General features: G+C 42.0%; 1 protein-coding gene and 2 pseudogenes across 1 annotated transcript; all 3 read right to left on the minus strand.

Moving 5' to 3' along the window:
- Positions 1-51: 51 nt before the first annotated feature.
- Positions 52-6,601, minus strand: LOC118807681 (annotated as a pseudogene).
- Positions 6,602-8,644: 2,043 nt separating this feature from the next.
- LOC118807682 lies at positions 8,645-9,567 on the minus strand (annotated as a pseudogene).
- A 9,358-nt stretch (positions 9,568-18,925) lies between these two features.
- On the minus strand, positions 18,926-20,094 carry LOC118807611 (odorant receptor 131-2-like). The gene has a single exon (XM_036569649.1). It carries the CDS (start codon positions 20,092-20,094, stop codon positions 19,171-19,173), a length of 924 nt encoding a protein of 307 aa, XP_036425542.1. The 3' UTR covers positions 18,926-19,170.
- Positions 20,095-22,274: the final 2,180 nt, after the last annotated feature.

Here is a 22,274-nt window from a genome sequence, read left to right on the forward strand (position 1 = left end):
AGTGTTGTGTAATCAAATGCCAGCTCAACGAAAATCTCTGGTGCTGCAGGGTTATGCACTAGACAAGTCTGGTAGTGGCTTGCTTGTACTTTCTAGGATACTGGGTGGCACTGTGGGGCCAGGTTCTGGCTTGTAGGTGATCTCCAGGACATTTAGTGGTGCTGTGGAGCCATGTACCAAATTGTTGATGCCCTTCAGGACACAAGGTGGTGCTGTGGGAATTGTCAGTTTGACAGCTCCCTCCAGGACACTGGGTAGCATTATGGGACCTGGTTTCAGATTGACACTGCCCTCTGGGGCACTAGGTGGTGCTGTGAGGCCAGCTGCTGGTTTTATGGTGCCCTCTGGGACACTGGGCTGTCCCTTGGCATCCAGCCATTGCAGCCATGAGGGTCAGGATGAATCCTAGTCCAAGGTAACACACTCCTTAGACATGCAGCTGGGAGATAAAAGAGCAGGCATGGGAACAGATGTGGGCAAGGGACAAGGTGCGAGGGCATAGGTAACACTGGTAACTTAAGTCAGGCATTCACTAGAAATCTTGCTCTTTGGTGATAGCTCACAATGTACGTTTGAATTGCCCATCGTGTTCGGCCAAAGCCTGCGATTTATACAAACCAGATTCCAAAAAAGTTGGGACACTAAACAAATTGTGAATAAAAACTGAATGCAATGATGTGGAGGTGCCAACATCTAATATTTTATTCAGAATAGAACACAAATCACAGATCAAAAGTTTAAACTGAGAGAATGTATCATTTTAAGGGAAAAATACGTTGTTTCAAAATTTCATGGCGTCAACAAATCCCAAAAAAGTTGGGACAAGGCCATTTTTACCACTGTGTGGCATCCCCCCTTCTTCTTACAACACTCAACAGACGTCTGGGGACAGAGGAGACCAGTTTCTCAAGTTTAGAAATAGGAATGCTCTCCCATTCATGTCTAATACAGGCCTCTAACTGTTCAATCGTCTTGGGCCTTCTTTGTCGCACCTTCCTCTTTATGATGCGCCAAATGTTCTCTATAGGTGAAAGATCTGGACTGCAGGCTGGCCATTTCAGTACCCGGATCCTTCTCCTACGTAGCCATGATGTTGTGATTGCTGCAGAATGTGGTCTGGCATTATCTTGTTGAAAAATGCAGGGTCTTCCCTGAAAGAGATGACGTCTAGATGGGAGCATATGTTGTTCTAGAACCTGAACATAGTTCTCTGCATTAATGGTGCCTTTCCAGACATGCAAGCTGCCCATGCCACAAGCACTCATGCAACCCCATACCATCAGTGATGCAGGCTTCTGAACGGAGCGTTGATAACAACTTGGGTTATCCTTGTCCTCTCTGGTCCGGATGACATGGCGTCCCAGTGTTCCATAAAGAACTTCAAATTGTGACTCATCTGACCACAGAACAGTCTTCCATTTTGCCACACTCCATTTTAAAAGACCCCTGGCCCAGTGCAAACGTCTGAGCTTGTGGAGCTTGCTTAGAAATGGCTTCCTCTTTGCACTGTAGAGTTTCAGCTGGCAACGGCGGATGGCACGGTGGATTGTGTTCACTGACAATGCTTTCTGGAAGTATTCCTGAGCCCATTCTGTTATTTCCTTGACAGTGGCATTCCTGTTTGAGGTGCAGTGACGTTTAAGGGCCCGGAGATCACGAGCATCCAGTAGAGTTTTACGGCCTTGACCCTTACACACAGCGATTGTTCCAGATTCTTTGAATCTTTTGATGATGTTATGCACGGTTGATGATGATAACTTAAAAGTCTTTGCTATTTTACGCCGGGTAACACCATTCTGGTATTGCTGCACTATCTTTCTGCGCAACAATGGTGGAATTGGTGATCCTCTTACCATCTTGGCTTCAGAGAGGCACTGACACTCTGAGAAGCTCTTTTTATACCCAATCATGTTGTCAATTGACCTAATTAGTGTTAATTGGTCTTCCAGCTGTTCGTTATATGCTCAATTTCCTTTTTCCAGCCACTTATTGCTACTTGTCCCAACTTTTTTGGGATTTGTTGATGCCATGAAATTTTGAAACAACATATTTTTCCCTTAAAATGATACATTCTCTCAGTTTAAACTTTTGATCTGTGATTTGTGTTCTATTCTGAATAAAATATTAGATGTTGGCACCTCCACATCATTGCATTCAGTTTTTATTCACAATTTGTTTAGTGTCCCAACTTTTTTGGAATCCGGTTTGTATACTCATACTGTACGAAAACACTCAGTCCAGCTCACACTGCAGGTGAAATCCAATAAAGCTGTTTCATTCAAAACAACATGCTGCGCCTCAGAGTTCTGAGCAAAAACATTGGCTGAATCTCAAATGGCTCCATGCTCTCTAGTGCACCACATATTAAAAAAAGTGGCTCCTGCATCCATTCAGTGCATCACTTGTCTAATAAATATCCTTTTGGGATTCAGCCGTGTGTGCACAGTTCCATACTGGACAAACACTATTTTGGTGTAGAAGCCAGAACTTAATGCACTACATAAGAAGGAGGGGACCATTTGAGATACACCCATATCTGAAACCTACAACAGTTTTGCTAATTTGTTCCACACTGTGCACTGAAGCTGAGGACCAGGCGGTCTATAGACAGCTCTACAAAGACAAAAAAAACACTGTATTTATGTATACCTCGCAATTCAACTCACTCAAAGGGAGAAAAGTTGAAATAAATGGATGTTTTTTGCCTCCGTGTAGGAGCGGTGGCTGTGACTGTGTGTGGTTTTGGGTGCAACTTTGAGAAATCAGTTCGTGAGGCTGCTCACACTGTGAGATAAGCAATAATTTCTGATGTCAGAAATCCATCCGATCGTCTGGCTGCTCAGTCGGAGATTGTTTGGGCAGTTCATTGGGCATCGTTTCCCCTCTCACACTGCACAGCAAACGACGGCCGGTGAAGCTGAAATTCAGCCAGATCATGAACTTCAGTCGCCTCCAACCAAATCAGGCTTAAAAATGACACAGTGTATGCCTGGCTTTAGGCCTGTCCATCTGAGTGAGAGAGACAAAGGAAGAGGCCAAGACAGAGTGGGAGGGGGCATGACAAACCACACTGTAGAGGACCCCCTCACCCAGCACAGGTAAGGCAGCACATTCCAGGGCCAGAAAACAGAGCATGGGGCAAAGCCTGATATTCTGGCTTCCTTGCTTCATTACCTGGGAAGGGTAGAGAGGGCTCCAAAACGCATAGTGCTATGGCTTGCCTTTCTGCTCCTAGTCATCCTTGTTGAGGAACACACAGTTGCAACAGTAGCCCAGTCCAGAAGGCAGACATCATCTGAGTGTCTATTGTTAGCAGGATCAGGTAAATTGGGCCACACACACACAGTCAAAATCTTGCACTCAAAAAGGATGCAGTTTATTTCCAGTTTGTGTATCACCCTAACTAGAGAATTTCTTATTCTCAGCCATTTACCTCTCGCTGACCCACCTAGAGATAAGACAGCTATGTGAGAATGCTGTTCATAGACTTTAGTTTAGCATTCAACACAATTATCCCACAGCAACTGACTGAAAAGTTAAGCCTGCTGGGCCTGAAAACCTCCCTCTGCAATTTGTTCTGAACCTCCTGCCCAGGAGACCTTAGTCTGTCAGGATTGGCTACACCACCTCCAGTACCACCACACTGAATGCAGGCACTCCTCGGGGCTGTGTGCTAAATCCCGTTATTCACACTGTTGACTCATGACTGTGCTATGTTGCGGACCCTCCCACCCCTCTCATGGACTCTTCACCCCCCTACCATTTGGCAGAAGGTACTGGAGCATCCATTCCACACTCATCACCAGACTTTGCAACAGCTTCTTCCCCAAGGCAGTCAGACTACTGAACACACTAATGTAGACTGACCACACAACCCATAACCATCACTGCATATCTACACTTCAAAATGAGTTATTATTTGAATGCTGCTATCAAATCACAATTCATATATATTGCATATTGTTTTGTATACAGTATACATGTATACTGTATTGGTGTTTATTGTTCTGTATACTTATTGTCTGGTCTATATATTGTATATTCTGCTACTCGTTTCAAGCAGTGGTGTATCTGCACTTCATGTTGCCCCGTGTAATATGCTGCTGTTATGTGTTGCACCACTGGGTCTGAAAAACAACATTTAGTTCCAATATATACAAGTCATATTGTGGAATAAAAATAAAGACCACTTGAACACTGCAGCATGACACAGTACAGTTAGTAAATCGAACTCAGAAATATCCGTGCACCGGTTGAGTACCTGTGTCCATTTCTCTTCACACAACAATACATGTGAAAGTAGTTCAAGCTGTCTAGAGGGGATTGATGGTAACATGATTTAACAGACAATGCTAGTGTGAACAATAACAAACAGCAGCAGCAATATAAAAGTTTTGATTTACCTTTTACTCGGTTTTTAGTTTTACAGTCACAAACAGCGGTGCTGATCTGCTCTTTTTTTTAATGGCAGTTATCTTACTTGTTGCAATATGTGGTGATTCTGTGATGACTGACCAATCAATGGTCTATACAGTTCCCCATGTACCAGACTTCTTTGAGCTTTTCTCTTTTCAGCAGTTAGGCAGCTGATATACCAAAGCACAAACAAAGCATCACGTTAGGGCAAAAAATAGTGTATAAATGAAGTGCCTTCATACACAAATATTAAAATAAAATGACTTTGCAATGTGTAGTATTAATAAAAAACGTGATCCAATCTTTTGGATAGGCTAAATCTGGTAAAACATTGTGTAACCTGCAGTAGCTAGACATCATATGTGGCTTTATTCTTTTCAACACTTATTCTTAAGGTGCAAATGATCTGGCCTTGCTTTTGCATTAAAATTCTTTGGCTTGGCATTGTAAAACTAGTCTTGAATTTTATTTCATTAGCTTTAGGTTTAACTTTTGTATTAAATAAACTACATGTTAAATACATTCTGACATAGCTGAACATGTTTTGATCTCGGAATCCATATATAAGAGGACTGAGTAGCCTTGGAATAACATTAGCCATTAGTTAAGTACTGAACAAAATTGTGCTTCTATAGTTTGGGAACAGTGTAGCCACCCAGCCAGAAAGTTGTAAAGGCGACTGATGGTTTATGAAGATTTTAATACCGTGTGATATCATAAACACACCTTAAGAGCTATGGAAAACCAAAAACAGAAAAACATTTTCATGAAGAAAACAAAATACAGTTCAATTTCTCCAGTAAAAATGAGAATATGAAGATTTCATACCGTAATAAAGAAACAAGGCTATATTTTAGCTTGCTCACGCAGTCTCTTAGCTCATACGCAATCAGTGAGTTAAGAACTATACATATAGAAGCGCACTTTACTTATCCTTACACAAACTTATGCTTAACCTGCATAATATGCCACAAAACAAAATCAACAGTACAGCATTTAACATATATATATATGAGTGATTCTAGACAATCATAACCAAACAGTTTCAGCTTCAGTTCTTAGTTTCAGATAGCATTACTATGGAGCGAAATAGACCAGTTTCAACTAGCAAATTAGCATTACAAAATCGTAGCTTTGAATGTGAATTAGAATGTATATAGAAAAACACATGCATTATAAAGAAAGAAAAAGAGTTACAAAACCAAACTCAAAACACAAAATACCTTGTTCCCGCTCTAGCTAGGAGCTCAATCTGCCGTTTTTCTCTTCCATTTCACGTCTCCCAAGTTCCCTGTTTTGTCCAGAAATCGCGCCAGCGTCCGTGACCCGGCCGCGAGTTTTTCATTCTTTACAAGACGCGCGATGTCAAAATAAGAGTACCCTATCGTTTGTACATATTTCACAAAAAGAAAATTAGTGCGGGACAGAAATATTCTAAAGATGAACTAAAACCATATTAATTTAAACATCTCTTACAAACAAAGCTAAGAAAAAGTAGTTTATAATTGGAGTAATATAGCCGAGCATACAAAGAAGGAGCTGCAGGCCATGGAGCAAAATAGTGTTCCGGGCTTTTCTGGCAGAAACCTGATCAGAGGTTGCAGCTTTAGCTGCCTGAAGAACCCTGAAGTAAGTAAAGATCAGCGTCATCCACACACATGATGAATAAAGGGACTCTACAATGATTGTTCTGATGAGGTGCTGATTTGTGTTAAAAAGACTCTTAGGATAGCACATAATGGATGTTGAGAAAAACACTGATGGGTTCATTCACCAAAACAATGATGATATCAGTTAGTGCAGGAACCGAAGACAGAAGCCATATCAGGCCGATGAAGATGTAGGTCCTTTTCACTGTGCAAAGCTGATGGTGATGCAGCGGTTTGCAGATGGCAATGTAGCATTCCAAGGCCATTCCAGCTAGATTCAGTGGAGTGTTTTCTTTAGTTGTTGTGGCGAACAGAAGCAGAAAACTGCAGACTGTGACATTCAAAGGAAGTACAGTGTAACTCAGGACATGCAGAGTAACTGAAAGGAAGAGCATAATTATGTCATTGATGACAAGGTGAATGTACAGAATGCATCTTGTGTCAGTGTAGAAAACTGTAAAACTTGCGTTTCCCTTGTGGTAATGACAAAAGCTGACAAACCTAGATGATAACAACATGACATTCAACACAATCATTTTCATCTTAAGAGTACCAAGAAAGTTTCATATTGAAACACAAGGCAATATACAAAAGATTTTCATTCCACTGTGTACAATGTTTTATTTTTATTTATGTATCCAGAGAAACATATCCCTGGAGATAGCCAGTCTATTTGCTTAGTTTTTGAACAATCCTGATGTATTTAAGCTTCACTCTGTATCACTTTATGGTTTCAGTATTGCATTCCTCTCATTCCAATTTCTGTTCTAAACTGGCTTCATATGACACATATACACCGATCAGCCATAACATTTTGAATACCTCTTAGTTTCTATGCTCACTGTCCATTTTATCAGCTCCACTTACTATATAGGTGCACTTTGTAGTTCTACAGTTAAAGACTGTAGTCCATCTGTTTCTCTGATACTTTGTTAGATAGATAGATAGATAGATAGATAGATAGATAGATACTCTTTATTGATCTTGAAGAAAATTCAGCAATAATAAATAAATTGATGATAAAATGGACAATGAGCGTAGAAACAAGAAGGTGGTCATGATCGATGTATGTTCACAACAAGTAGGAGCATAATAACATTAGGATTTGTTTTTGACCTCTAGTGGTTTTACTTTGAAACTGCAGTATATGGGATTCAAAAACAGTTTTATATATAAATTATATATTTATATGCAGTCAGGTTCCTTATATTCATGTTTATAGTTTGCTGCATGCTGAAACTGACAACATTGGCATTATGGAGCTATTACGAAATAAAGAGTAGGCATGTGAACGTTTTGGCATATTTTAAAGTTGTGGCTGGTTCTGCTAAGTGAAACGAGGTGAGACAGGGGACCCATGCATGATTTTTGTTTTTAATTTTGCCAAATATTCCTACTGTCAGGCCTGGTAGTATACTGTTTAAAACTTGCTGATATTGTGCATTGCTAAAAAGCTAATGCCAAACATGTGGAGTCACATGAAGATTTTACACCTTTATCTGGAATAATTTCAAAGTTACACAAGTGTACACAAACTTCTTTCTACATGCACACAATTATTTTTGAGCTTAAGCCATTTCTCTTCTGCTGTGGTAAATCATGACTATTAGACCTGGCCTTCAATTTGGACCATAAATGTCAAACCCAACATCTGACTGTCAGTTTAGAATTTCAAAAAGGACTAGATTGACGTTTTTTCCTGTCTTATTGTAAATCAAAATGTGACTGGTTGATTCCGTTGTCAGTTCTTACTAATGTTACTGGTCAATCTGACAGGGTAGCCCTTCAATCCAGCTCCCAATGGGAGAGGTAGCCTGGCTGTATCTCCAAGATACCATGGAGGAAAAAAATTGGGTAATTTTCCATCAGGCATTTCAACAATTTAACCCTTTTGTTTTTCCAACTAAAACGTTACAATTAAAGAACTACTACAACTACTGATAAGTACTACAATACTTAGTGTATACATACAACAAGCATGATGATTCTATTAAACCAAAATGAACAAAAAAAAAAGACTTTTTTTTCACAGAAACCTTTAAGCCTTCTCTCCTGTGAAGGTTCCCTTCTGCTTTTCCGCAATTAGGGCAAAATAAAGCATCATATGTTGGAACATAAAACTTGTGCTCATATGTACAAAGCTTCCCAGAATAAGAGTGCTGATAAAGGATCAGATTCCTCTCTTATTTACTATGATTTTACTAACTGTAGCAAATCCTAGATCACCAGTACTCTACTGCTTCATGAACAGAGGTCATGAAAAACAAATGCAGTGCCATCAGACATGTATTAGTACAAACTCAACTTGCATGTTGTAGCTTTAAATAAACAATGTAGTCCAGTGTTTTGGCTAGGCTAGATTTAGTTCAAACTGTGTCACAGAGTGTACATCGCAGTGTAACAGTCTAGGATAAGTTTTTTTCTCTTCCAGCAATGGGTCTCAAGGTGCAAACTGTCCTAGCTTGCCTCTTCACTGAGATACATCATCTATAACATACACTCAGAGGTCTGATTACATGGCAAAACATTGTGAAATAAAAAATCGATTTTCTTTGGCTTAGCCTTGTAAAGACTGAACTCTAGGACTGAACTTCATTTGGGTCAATCTTTGTGAGGAACAGACTGCATGTTAAATACATTTTGACATATCTGAACATTTTTTGATCTCGGAATCCATAAATAAGAGGACTGAGTAACCTTGGAATAACATTAGCCATTATATAGGTACTGAACAAAACTGTGCTTATATATCTAGGGAACAATGCTAAGAAGAAATAATTTATAAGTGGGGTGATATAGCCAAGCATACAAAGAAGGAGCTGCAAACCATGGAGCAAAATAGTGTTCCGGGCTTTTTTGGCAGAAACCTGATCAGAGGTTGCAGCTTTAGCTGCCTGAAGAACCCTGAAGTAAGTAAAGAACAGCGTCATCCACACACATGATAAATAAAAAGACTCAATAGAGATCGTCTCATGAGGTGCTGCTTTGTACCAAAAAGACTTTTCGGATAGCAAATAATGGATGTTAAGAAAATACTGATGGGTTCATTCACCAAGACAATGATGACATCGGTTAGTGCAGGAACAGAGGTCAATATCCATATAAGGCCTATGAGGATGTAGGTCCTGTTCACTGAGCAAAGCTGATGGTGATGCAGTGGTTTGCAGATGGCAATGTAGCGTTCCAAGGCCATTGCAGCTAGATTCAGTGGAGTGTTTTCTGCAGTTGTTGTGGCAATAAAAAGCAGAAAACTGCAGATTGTAACATTCAAAAGGGGAAGTGCATAATTCAGAACATACAGAGTAACTGAAAGGAAGAGCATAATTATGTCATTGATGACAAGGTGAATGTACAGAATGTATCTTGTGTCAGTGTAGAAAACTGGATTTTTAAAAAAGGCAATCACAAAGATTCCATTGATGTAGGTTATGATGCCACCCAACCCAACTACAATTAAGTTCTTCATGAAAATTTCTTCAAAATCATTCTGGCTTGAGTTCATTCTCACTGAAACAATCTTTCTATGAATTGTCTCATTAAGCTATTTAGTCAAACAGAAATACAATAAATATTTGCTGTGTAATTTCTGTTAATTATTCACAGAAGATACTTCTTGTTAGTTATGTTTGGATGTTGCCTCCAGCATAGACTCCAGCAGATGTTAAGATGCTACTTTATACTGTTTTAGACTCTGTTACTGTGGCTTGCTTTTCCCTTGTGGTAATATGACAAAAGCAGGCAAACCTAGATGATAACAACAACATGACATTCAACACAATAATACTCATCTCAAGAGTACCAAGTTTGATACTGAAACACAATGCAATGTGCAACAGTTTTGCATTTCACTGTGTATAATGTTTAATTTTATTTATTTATTTATTTGTTCATAATTCCTCGAGATATATTTTTTTAAATATTTTTGCACAATCATGACAAAGCTTCACTCTGTATTACAGTGTTTTTAGTATTGCACCCCTCTCATTCCAATTTCTGCTCTACATTGGCTTCATTTGACACACATAAATTATATTCACAACAAGTAGTAGCAAAATAGTTAAATAATTTAATCAGGTTCGTTTCACTAGTGGTTTAACTCTGAAATGTCTATGCTAGATTTAAGGGGGCCTAGAGGGTCTTTACCTTTTTTCAGTTCAGAAGTCCTTAGAAATATTCAAATATTAAAAGTAATACTAATCTATTTTAATCAAGATTTAAAATGATTTGCATAGCCTACAATATACTCTGCAGTGTATTAGTATTTTGTAATGTAAAGTTTTTGTTCTTTCAGGATCAGAATCAGATTTATTTGCCAAGCATGTTGACACACACAAGGAGTTTGGTTCCAGCCATTGGTGTCTCTCTAGTATTACATGCAATATACAGACAATGCATATGTAATTCATGGACAATACACAACATACGCTATACACAGTATGCAAGCATTTTTATGGCGGCGGCTCTGTCTGGGAGAGTGACTGCAGATGCTGTGATGAACGGTGGCCAGGAGTGCAGAATTTCAGGCCGCCAACATAGGGGCTCTAACATGGGGCCCCGCACATGTCCCGCATGTGCCCCCAGTTTCATGACTAACTGGGCCCCCCCTTCAGGAAGCCCACACTAAGCCCTTATATGAGGGAAACCCACATTAAACTCTCATATGCATATGCAGGGACTCCATGCTGGCAGCCCAAACTAAACCCTCAAATGAGGGTCTAAGGTTGGCTGCTGAAATAGGGGCCCTAACATTGGGAGGCCCATATATGCCTTGATTTTACTACTGACCAAGGCTCAAAATGAACAGTGCACAAATTTTTAGCACACATTTTTAGCCCATTTCTGGGATGGCCAAGATTATCTCCAACATTGAGGCCCACATGTGCCCACCATTTCACATTATATGCAGTCCCTTTTATATGGCCTCAGTGTGGGTTTGGCTGCACTGGGGCTGTCAACACTCAAGTAAATTTAACTAAAGTATAAACATGACTACAAATAAATTTTGTTCATTAAAAATCAGACAGCATCCTAGCCATCAACAAAAATTCAAGTTAGTTGTAAACCATAATCAGCATCCAAAGCTTGAAGTGTCCACAGATATGGCTCACCAAGGTTTCATTTGCGTGTGAGGTACACACTCCATGCTGCAGAAGATATCCAATAACCAGAAACTCCCAACCTCAGAAACCTTCTGACTGCACAAACCTCAACCAAATACACTATAATGGGTGTCCCACTCAGAGGGAAGTTCAAACCCAGGTTTCCCCGTGTATTCCCCAAATGTAAACCAAGTGTGCCACTAACACAGACTCAAAGAGAACCCAAATGCAAAACTAATGTGATGCTAGAATACAAACTAAAGGGTTTAAGGAGCATGCCTGAAGTGCATACAAAGACTGAGCAAGACGGAAACAAGGCTTTGCTTTTAAATAGGCTTAAATGGGGACATACCCAAGGAGGAGTACCATAGAGTGTTGTGGGCATACTCAGCCCAGATAAGATGCTTGGACCAGGAGGAGGGATTGGATGAGGCCATCCAGTTGACAAATTGGATGAGGATAAGGCCATCCAGTTGACAAAAGCCCCCCAGAACTGACTGTCAAACTGAGGACCTTGTTCAGACACTATGTCTGATGATAACCTGTTGATCTGAACTCCGGAGGAGTAGGACTGCATTCCCCTTAGCAAAAGGGAGTGCCAGTAAAGCCAATTTGCAGGCTTTGGAGAACTGTTCAACCACCACCATGATTACAGAGTTGTCTTTGGTTGTGGGCAACCCCATGACAAAATCCATTGAGAGGTGGGACCACGGATGTGAACGAATGGGTAATGGGTAGAGAAACTTGCTCGTCTTGCTCATAGGTTCCTTGTTATGAGCACAGACTTGGTAAGCCTGCACATCTTGTTCCATGCAGGGCCACCAGAGCCACCTTCTAAAGAACTCCATGATACGGGTAACACCTGGATGAGCCGCAAATGATGAGGTGTGCCCCCACTGAAAACCCTGGAATCTTACAGAAGTGGGCACATAGAGCTGGTCTGGTGGTCTCCCACAAGGGTCAGGCTCCCTCTGGAGTACATCCTGAATGGTGCTTTCTAACTCCCACCAGATTGGTGCCATGACTCCGTGAGCTGGGGATTATGGTCTCAGGAGAGTGATCAAGGGATGGACACTTCCACTGACAGGAAAGGGCATCAGGCTTCGCATTCTTCCACCTGGCCTGATGGGGATTTATCTGTTTGGCCTGATGGATGTAAGCCAAATTTTTATGATCTGTCCAGACCAGGAACTGATGCTTGGCCCCCTCCAGCCAGTGCCTCCATTCCTCCAGGACTAACTTAACTGCCAGCAGCTCCCTATCCCACACATCCTAATTACGCTCAGCAGGAGTGAGAAAATGAGAAAAGAAAGCACAGAGGTGTCATTTTTCTTTAGGGCCAGATTGCTGGGAGAGGATGGCACCTACACCAATATCACAGACATTGACCTCAACAAGAAGGGGAGTTCAGGATCTGGGAGCTGCAGGACTGAGTCTGTGGACAGCTGATCTTTAAGCTCCTCAAAAGCCTTCTGGGTTTCTGGTGTCCACCGAAACAGCCGCACTGCATTTTTGGTGAGGGCGATTAAAGGTGCAGCCACTATGCTAAAATTTCTGATGAACTGCTCAAAGAAATTTGTGAAGCCAAGAAAGCGAGGTGAGAAAGCAAGGCGCAGAGTTGTGGGAAGGGGCCATTCTCTAACTGCCATGGTCTTGGCCGGGTCCATACTTAGTTGACCCTGGGAGAAAAGAAAGCCCAAGAAAGTCACCCATTGTGCGTGGAAAAGAGATTTCTCCAAGTTAACATAAAGATGGTTTTCCAAGAGCAGCTGGAGAATTCTTTTCAAATGCTCAATGTGTTCATCATGTGTCATCCAAGCTTTCAGTGCTTCAAAGGCAGTATTCATAAGGAGTAGGGGGATAAGTCCTTGATACTGAACTTGACAATAGTCAGTACAAGGTCAAAGATCTCCATTCTTTTTCCCCCACAAAAAAGAACCCGGCTCTTACTGGTGAGTTAAAAGGCTGTAAGAAATCTCAGGCCAATGACTTCTGAATATAGTCCTCTATGGCCTTCTTCTTTGGGCCAGTCAAGGAGAACAGATGGCCCTGGGGAGGGCTAGTCCCAGTAAAGAGAACAATGGCGCAGTCATACGGTCTGTGAGCTGGCAGTTGGGCTTTTTATTTACTAAAGACCTCCTGAAGGTCAGTGGGGACACAAGATAAATTGGGACCTCCAGCTACCAGAGAGGTCTTGGCTTTCAGGTTGGAGGGTTTAAGACACTGACCCTGGCACTGGGGTCTCCAGGCCACCACAGACCGAGATAACCAGTCAAAAGTGGGATTGTAGGGTTGCAGCCAGGGGAACCCCAGCACCAGCGGCAGTTCGGGTGCGCTTATAAGATGCAAAGAAATTTCTCCTGAGTGCTGCCCAATTTGTAGCATGAAGGGCTGTGTCTGCTGGGAGACCACCCCTGGTTCTAAGGATCGCCCATCAATAGCCGATTGGATGATCCAATGAAACAAGGGCTAAGCCTCGAATTCGGACAAAGCCTTCATCAATGAAATTGCTTGGGCTGCATCAATGAGTCCACAGAAGCTTTGAGATTTTCCTCCCACTGTTGTCCCCAGGAGATGGAGATATTTAGGAACACCCTAGGGCCTAGGGGAGGAGAGACTAGGTCCATCACAGACCTCCCTTCCCATGGTGGTCTTTGGCTTTTCCCTGGAGTGTGGTGTATGGGGCATGCATGTGACTACAATAACCACAATACAAACACCTGCCTTCCTTTTTACGTGCCTCCAGCTCTCCAATACTTTGTTTGGTGTGCCCCAGCTACATGGACTCGACTTTAGCCACATCCAAGAAGTGGGTTATGGGGTTGGAACTGAGGGGACGTCCTTAGTACACTGGGAGTGGTCGGCCTCTCTGCTGCAGCAACGATCCCAGAAGCAATTGTCTAACTGCAAGGAGAGCTTAATGAGACTCTCTAAAGTCAAAGGAGGATCTCTAGGAGCCAGCCTGTCCTTGAGATCCTTACTCAGGCCTTGATGGTAGGCAGCCATGAGTGCAGCATTCCAACCACTCTCGACCACTAGAAAGATTAATTCAAGTCCACCACTGACCTCCTCTCCTACTGTATGCAAAGGAGGCAAGGACCAGAATCCTCTCCACTGACTGGGTTGTCAAACACATAGCGCAAAGATCAGTGAGCATTGAAGTAGAAAAGCTACTCCCTGGATCCACCACGTGCCTTTCAGGAGGGGGTAGTTGGGGTTCGGGCCAGGGGCTCTGTTCACCAGTGGTCTGGTGGGCTGGTTGAGGAGCAGGTGTAGGAGCCGCAGGGGGTGCTACTGCAGAAGGTGCTTCAACAGGACCAGTCTGCAGAGCTAGGGTTAATGTCTGCAACTGAGTCAGAATCTGTCTACCAACCATAGCACGCTGATTGGCCAGAGCTGTTCTGAGTTGTTGCAATTTCACACTTAACAAAGATCAGAACGTCAGAAGGTAACAGACTTTCTTATCACAACAGTCTATTTTCCTCCCCTTCCACCGCAAAGGAGGTGGAAAAAGGTGCACGGGAGCGCTCTTTAAACAATGGGCTCGAAAACAGGAGAACTTGAACTCCCACCTAAAAACTACAGGGGGAGGGATAACAAAGGACTACATGGGAAATAGGCTAGCATAAAATGAACACCAACTAAAGGTTCCTTAACTAACAAACAGTTTATTTAATAACAAACATAGTGAGAACGTAACAGACTGTATCACAACTCTTTATTTTCTCCCCCCATTTGTTTTTAAAAGTACAAACAGTGCAGCTACTCAAGAGGAAGACAAAAGGTCTCAAGAAGCTAGAAGAGAAAACAACATGCGAGAGAAAAACCCTCTGGTCTCTACGCAAGATATCGTCATTTGCAAGAACTTCATACAAAGAAAGAGCAAGGCTGAAACTGAGCCGTGCTCTTAAATAGGCCGTCCCACAGGTGTAGTGGATCTCCCCTGACTAGGAGCAGCCCCACACTGCCCTCTGGTGGCTGACATGGGTTGAGCTCTGGTCCTGGCCCTTACACACATGCTTTCAGGACTGGGATAGGGCCTGCTACAATGAAAAATAAAATAAAAAAAAACAACAAAAAAAACACAAATTTTAAATCTTAAAAATAAATAAACAAATGTAAAAAAACAAACATCAATAAACAAGTCTTTTAATGCCATTAATGCCTTTAATTTTAGAAAGCAATATAATCTTATTGTGGTATCGGTGGTGAAGAAGAGACAGAAAAAGCCATTATTTCTGCTAAAGGAAATGCTTTTTTGTTGAAGAAAACAGAAAAGACAACCGGATTACAGTGAAAACAGGGGAGAAGGTCATTTCCAACCATAACACGTAACTCTACAGTAGACTCTAAACCCAGACCAACTAACCCCCAGGCCAACACAATAAAACACAGTTATCTATAAACTGGCTGGCAGATGGCACATAGCACTCCCCTTAAGGGTCAGCCAACCTGGCGGCCCCATAGTCTGAACATGTGGCAGGGCATCCAGGCCATCACCAATTACAAGTCATCTCCACCTCCACCTTCCAGACGCGCTAAACAACTTCTATGTTTAGTTTGAAGCACAGAATGGCACGACGGCGAGGAAAACCACACCTCCTCCAAGTGAACAGGTACTGTGTCTGTCCACAGCTGATGTGCGGAGAACTCTACACAGAGTCAACCCACGAAAAGCTCCAGGATCCGACAGCATACCGGGCAGAGTGCTCAGAGAATGCGCTGAACAGCTGGCTGATGTTCTCACAGACATAGTCAACATCTCTCTGAGCACTGCAGTTGTTCCAACGTGCTTCAAGTCCACCATCATCATCCCTGTGCTGAAGAAGTCTCCAGTGTCCTGCCTCAATGACTACCATCCCACTGCACTCACTCCAATCATCATGAAGTGCTTTGAGAGGCTTGTCATGAGGCACATTAAAGACCAGCTTCCTCCTTCACTGGACCCACTGCAATTTGCATAATCGCCCCAACCGCTCAATAGATGACGCCATCTCCACCACACTCCACCTGGCTCTCACCCACCTGGACAATAAAGACACTTATGTCAGAATGTTGTTCATAGACTTCAGTTCAGCATTCGACACCATCATCCCTCAGCAGCTGATTGGAAAACTGAGCCTGCTGGGCCTGAACGCCTCCCTCTGTAACTGGGTCCTGGATTTCCTGACTAAGAGACCTCAGTTAGTCAGGATAGGTAATCTCCAGCACCACCATACTGAGCACTGGTGCCCCTCAGAGCTATGTGCTCAGTCCGCTGCTGCTTACCCTGCTGACTCATGACTGTACTGCAAAGCACAGCTCAAATCACATCATCAAGTTTGCTGATGACACGATTGTGGTGGGTCTGATCAGCAAGAATGATGAGTCAGCGTACAGAGAGGAGGCTAACAGACTGGTGCAGAACCAACAACCTGTCTCTGAATGTAGACAAAACTAAGGAGATGGTTGTTGACTTCCGAAGAGTGTGGGGTGACAACCCCCCACTTAACATCACTGGCTCTGCTGTGGAAATCATCCAGAGCACCAAGTTCCTCAGTGTCCACATCACAGAGAACCTCACCTGGTGCCTCAACACCAACTCCATAGCCAAGAGAGCCCATCATCGCCTCTACTTCCTACGGAGACTGACGAAAGCTCATCTCCTCCCTTCCATCCTCAGCATGTTCTACAGTGGGACTGTGGAGAGCATCCTGAGCAGCTGCATCATTGCTTGGTTTCGGAACTGCACTGCCTCTGATCGCAAAACCCTACAGCGCATAGTGAGGACAGCTGAGAAGATCATCGGGGTCTCTCTCCCCTTCATCATGGACATCTACACCACACACTGCATCCGGAAAGCCACCACCTTTTGAACTCACAAGGACGCCCCCCCCACAACACACACACACCACTTTTGATGCTCTATCTGGAACATTGCTGCTAACACTGTGTTTACACTGTTTTACTACCTCAGTAACTGCCGTGTTTATGTATGTTATCTGACGTAACTTCACAGTTACGATCACAGCATGTTAAATATGTCTGCACTTCATGTCCAGAAATCTGTGCTGTGTCGGTGCTACACTGTCCTGTCTGTTTACTGTGTCTAATGTCTCTTTAATTTATTGTATTTTTGTATTGTTTCTAGCATAATTTTTGTTTGCATGCTGTCTGCACATTTGCACTTTGTAATTTTGTACTTTTGTTCCTTGTTGCACCTTGTTCCTGGAGGAATGTAGTTTCACTCCACTGTGTACTTGTACATAGATGGAATGACAATAAAAGCCTGGACTTGACTTGACTTGAACAAAGTGTGTGAGGTGTGGGTTTCAGAATGTCTATTGTCCTGGCAGACACAAGTGCTGCGGAGCACCTGCTCCATGGGTACCCCCAACTCCCTCAGGGCTGTGTCTCTGGTGTGACAGCACTTGCTGGGCTGGTGGGGTCTCTTGTTTGTGGGGCTGGTATGGGCCAAATCTGTCTCTGTGGATGACAACAATCCATCGCCCGCCCAAACCCGATACACCACCTTGCCAGGCGCTCTTTTACCATGCACAGGCCTTCCTATGGTGACTGGAGTTTCCCTTCGCATGGCATGGGTTGTACAGTCACACCCACGTCCCAGGTGCCCGTGCCCTTGTTCCTAGTGAGTTGATGCATGTCTTGGAGACAGTAGTGGAGCCCCTTGGCATACCCTGCTACAGGTATGCTGTCCTCCTCCGACTTCGGCGGGTGAACAAAGACCAGCCTTGTGGGTGTCCTGAGCGCGCGGACATGAGCTGGTGTGAACCTGGTTGACTCCTGCACGACTGAGGGACATGCCAGCAGGAATGGGGTAGATGTCAGTCCCAACTGCACCAGTGCTGGTCAGCGATGATGGTGAGCTGAGTAGGGGGCATTTGATTAAAAAACTCCACAAGGCTGTCACTCTGAAGAGGGATCAGCACAGTCCAGCCAGTCACTGACCCCAACTAGCTGGTCACACTCTTCAACTAGCAGCTCCACTGTTGAGCCTCCCTTCTACTACCATCTCCAGTGTATTGTGGTGTTGGATCAGAAGAGGAACCAGAGTATGCCATTTTTTTGCTCAAAGAAAATGCTCTTTTATTGAACATGGCAGAAAAGGCCTGTGAATAGCTGGGGAGGTCAACTCAAGCCATACAACTTCACTCTGTGGTTCAGAATACCTCCATTATCTTACAACTGAATTTCAGGATCTATAGTTGAATAAAGGACTATATTTGTGGATATCTTAGTTGGCTTTGAATAACGTATCTTCTATTGTTCTATTTTAGTCAAATCCTTTTTTATAGAATTTTTATAGCATTTTCAGAGTCAATAAACTTTACAATTTCAGTCAGTTGAATATGATATATTGATATGCAGTCATGTTCTTTATATTCAAATACACAGCTTGCTGTATGCTAGTAAGGACAATATGGGTATTTTGGAACTTTTACAAAATAGAAAGTAGGCATATGAATATTTTGGTATATGTCATACACAGGTTGTGGTAGGTTTTGCTAAGGGAAATGAGGTCAGGTGAGGTGAGAGGCCCATGCATGAAATTTTCAATAGGCCAAATATTCCTACTGTCACTCCTGGCAGGATACTGTTAAAACTTGCTGATAGTGTGCATTCCTAAAAAGCAAAGGCAAAACATGTGGAGTCACATGAAAGACAGATATTATACATTAAGCTGAAATAATTAGTTACACACGTGTAACACAACTGTGTTACAGAGTGTACATCACAGTGTATCAGTCTAGGATATGTTTTTTCTCTTCCAGCAATGTGCCTTTGATCTAGTGCCATATTTTAGAATATATTGAATATGGTTTAACTTGCAGTAGGTAGACATCACATGTGCATCATTCATACCAACACATTGTTAAGGTGCAAATTTTCATGGTTGGCCTCTCCACTGAGATACATCATCTATAACATACACTCACAGCTCTGATTAAATAGTCAGAAATCATGAAATCAAATTTCAATATTCTTTGACTTGTAAAAACTGAACTCTAAGACTCAACTTCATTTGGTTCAATCTTTGTGAGGAACAGACTGCACGTTAAATACATTCTAACATATCTGAACATTTTTTGATCTCGGAATCCATATATTAGAGGACTGAGTAGCCTTGGAATAACGTTAGCCATTAAATAGGAACTGAACAAAATCGTGCTTCTATAGTTTGAGAACAGTGCTAAGAAAAAGTAGTTTATAATTGGAGTAATATAGCCAAGCATACAAAGAAGGAGCTGCAGGCCATGGAGCAAAATAGTGTTCCGGGCTTTTTTGGCAGAAACCTGATCAGAGGTTGCAGCTTTAGTTGCCTGAAGAACCCTGAAGTAAGTAAAGATCAGCGTCATCCACACACATGATAAATAAAGGGACTCTACAGAGATTGTTCTGATGAGGTGCTGATTTGTGTTAAAAAGACTCTTAAAATAGCAAATAATGGATGTTGAAAAAATACTGATGGGTTCATTCACCAAAACAATAATGATATCAGTTAGTGCAGGAATAGAAGACAGAAGCCATATCAGGCCGATGAGGATGTAGGTCCTGTTCACTGTGCAAAGCTGAGGGTAATGCAGCGGTTTGCAGATGGCAATGTAGCGTTCCAAGGCCATTCCAGCTAGATTCAGTGGAGTGTTTTCTTTAGTTGTTGTGGCGAACAGAAGCAGAAAACTGCAGACTGTGACATTCAAAAGAGGTACAGTATAAATGAGGACATGCAGAGTAACTGAAAGGAAGAGCATAATTATGTCATTGATGACGAGGTGAATGTACAGAATGTATCTTGTGTCGGTGTAGAAAACTGGATTTTTAAAAAAGGCAATCACAAAGATTCCATTGATGTAGGTTATGATGCCACCCAACCCAACTGTAATTAAGTTCTTCATAAAAGCCTCTTCAAAAGGATTCTGGCTTGAGTTCATCCTCACTGCAGCAAGCTTTGGATGAATTCTCTTATTAACCTGTTTAGTCAAAGAGAAATACGCAAAATATTTGCTGAGTAATTTCTGTTAAATATTCACAGAGGATACTTCTTTTTAGAAAGAATTACAGAGAAGACTGTATCAATAGTAAACAAAGGATAGAAACATTGGATGTTGCCTCTAGTAAAGACTCCAGCAGATGTTAAGCTGCTACTTTATACTGTTATAGGCTCTGTTATGGTAGCTTGCTTTTCCCTTGTGGTAATGACAAAAGCAGTCAAACCTAGAGGATAACAACAACATGACATTCAACACAATAATCCTCATCTCAAGAGTACCAAGAAAGTTTCATACTGAAACATAAGGCAACAGGTTTTACTCCACTGTGAATGTCTTATTTTTAATCAGCTTCCAGCTTAGCAAGCAAGCAAGCAAAGTTTATTTATATAGCACTATTTACAACAAGTGTTGTCACAAAGCAGCTTTACAGAAAAATCCGGGTCCAAGCCCCCATGAGCAAGTCAGTGGCAACAGTGACAAGGAAAAACTCCCTAAGAGCAATAGTTCTACAACTCTCTAACAAATGTTCTGAGTGAAACCATATTAACAAGGAACTATATAACAATTTCATAACACTTCTCCCCTTTTTTCTCCTTTTCCCTCAAGTTTTACCCATAAAAGAATCATTATAGGTAATTTATCAATGGCTATTCTAACCTATGCATTATAGAAAATAGCAAATTTAAAAAACAAGTTCAATCAATTTTGAACAGTGCAAATTTAATTAACAACACTAAGTTTTTTTTTCACCACAAGAATGTTTTTTTTTATCATTTTTAGTTGTTTTTGTTTTGCTTTCATCCTTTTTTTCCATTAGCTTAGTCACAAAGTGAGTCTAACAGGAGGCTTGTGTTGCCTCTTGATCATTCTTAGTTTATCAGCTGAGCCTACCTATCATTCTCAGCACTGCAGTAACACTGATGTGGTGGTGGTGTGTTAGTGTGTGTTGTGCTGGTACGAGTGGATCAGACACAGCAGTGCTGCTGGAGTTTTTAAACACTGTCCACTCACTGTCCACTCTATTAGACACTCCTACCTTGTCAGTCCACCTTGTAGATGTAAAGTCAAAGACAATAGCTCATCTGCTGCTGCACAGTTTGTGTTGGTCATCCTCTAGTCCTTCATCAGTGGTCACAGGACGCTGCCCTCAGGACGCTGTTGGCTGGATATTTTTGGTTGGTGGACTATTCTCAGCCCAGCAGTGACACTGAGGTGTTTAAAAAACCCAGCTCCAGATCCACTCACACCAGCGCAACACACACTAACACACCACCACCACGTCAGTGTTACTGCAGTGCTGAGAATGATCCACCACCCAAATAGTACCTGCTCTGTGAGGGTCCATGGGGATCCTGACCACTGAAGAACAGGGTAAAAGGGGACTAACAAAGTATGCAGAGAATCAAATGGACAATGAGCGCAGAAACAAGAAGGTGGTCATGATCAATGTATGTTCACAACAAGTAGGAGCATAATAACATTAAGATTTGTTTTTGACCTCTAGTGGTTTTACTTTGAAACTGCAGTATATGGGATTTAAGGGGGCCTAAATGGTGTCACACTTTTTTCAGTCAGGAATCTTATGAAATATTTCACTGTTAAAAGAAATACTAATTTAATCGAGAATAAAAATTACTTGCATAGCCTACAGTACACTGTGTAGTCCCTTACTGTTTGGCACTGTACAGTTGTTGTTGTTTTGGCTTTGTACTCCAGCACACTAAATCTAAAATCAAATAATGACAGTGCCACCTGTCACTTTTAGTTTTTGGCTATGTATGCTTATGCAAGACATACATCTGGAGGAACCTGTGTCGTATTTCTTGACTGCTTCCTGCTTTTTTGCAAGTTATAGAATTAGCCACAAGCTGTCATCTACTTCTACCTCTTGACCATGAATGGTAATGTTAGTAGCCTTTCCCATAATCATAACCTTCTTCATATTGAAATGAAGTGTTATCTTCTCATTCTGTTTTTTTTAAACTTACCTTACAAGAGCCTTTAGGTCTTCCTGATTTTCCACTATGTGTGTGTTGTGTCATCTGCATATCAAAGGTTATTGATGTTTCTTCTACAAACCTTAATCTTCAATCCTCTTCCTGCAGTCCTGCTTGTCTTGT

This window comes from Colossoma macropomum, unplaced genomic scaffold (assembly GCF_904425465.1).
Source record: "Colossoma macropomum unplaced genomic scaffold, Colossoma_macropomum, whole genome shotgun sequence".
Lineage (NCBI taxonomy): Eukaryota > Metazoa > Chordata > Actinopteri > Characiformes > Serrasalmidae > Colossoma > Colossoma macropomum.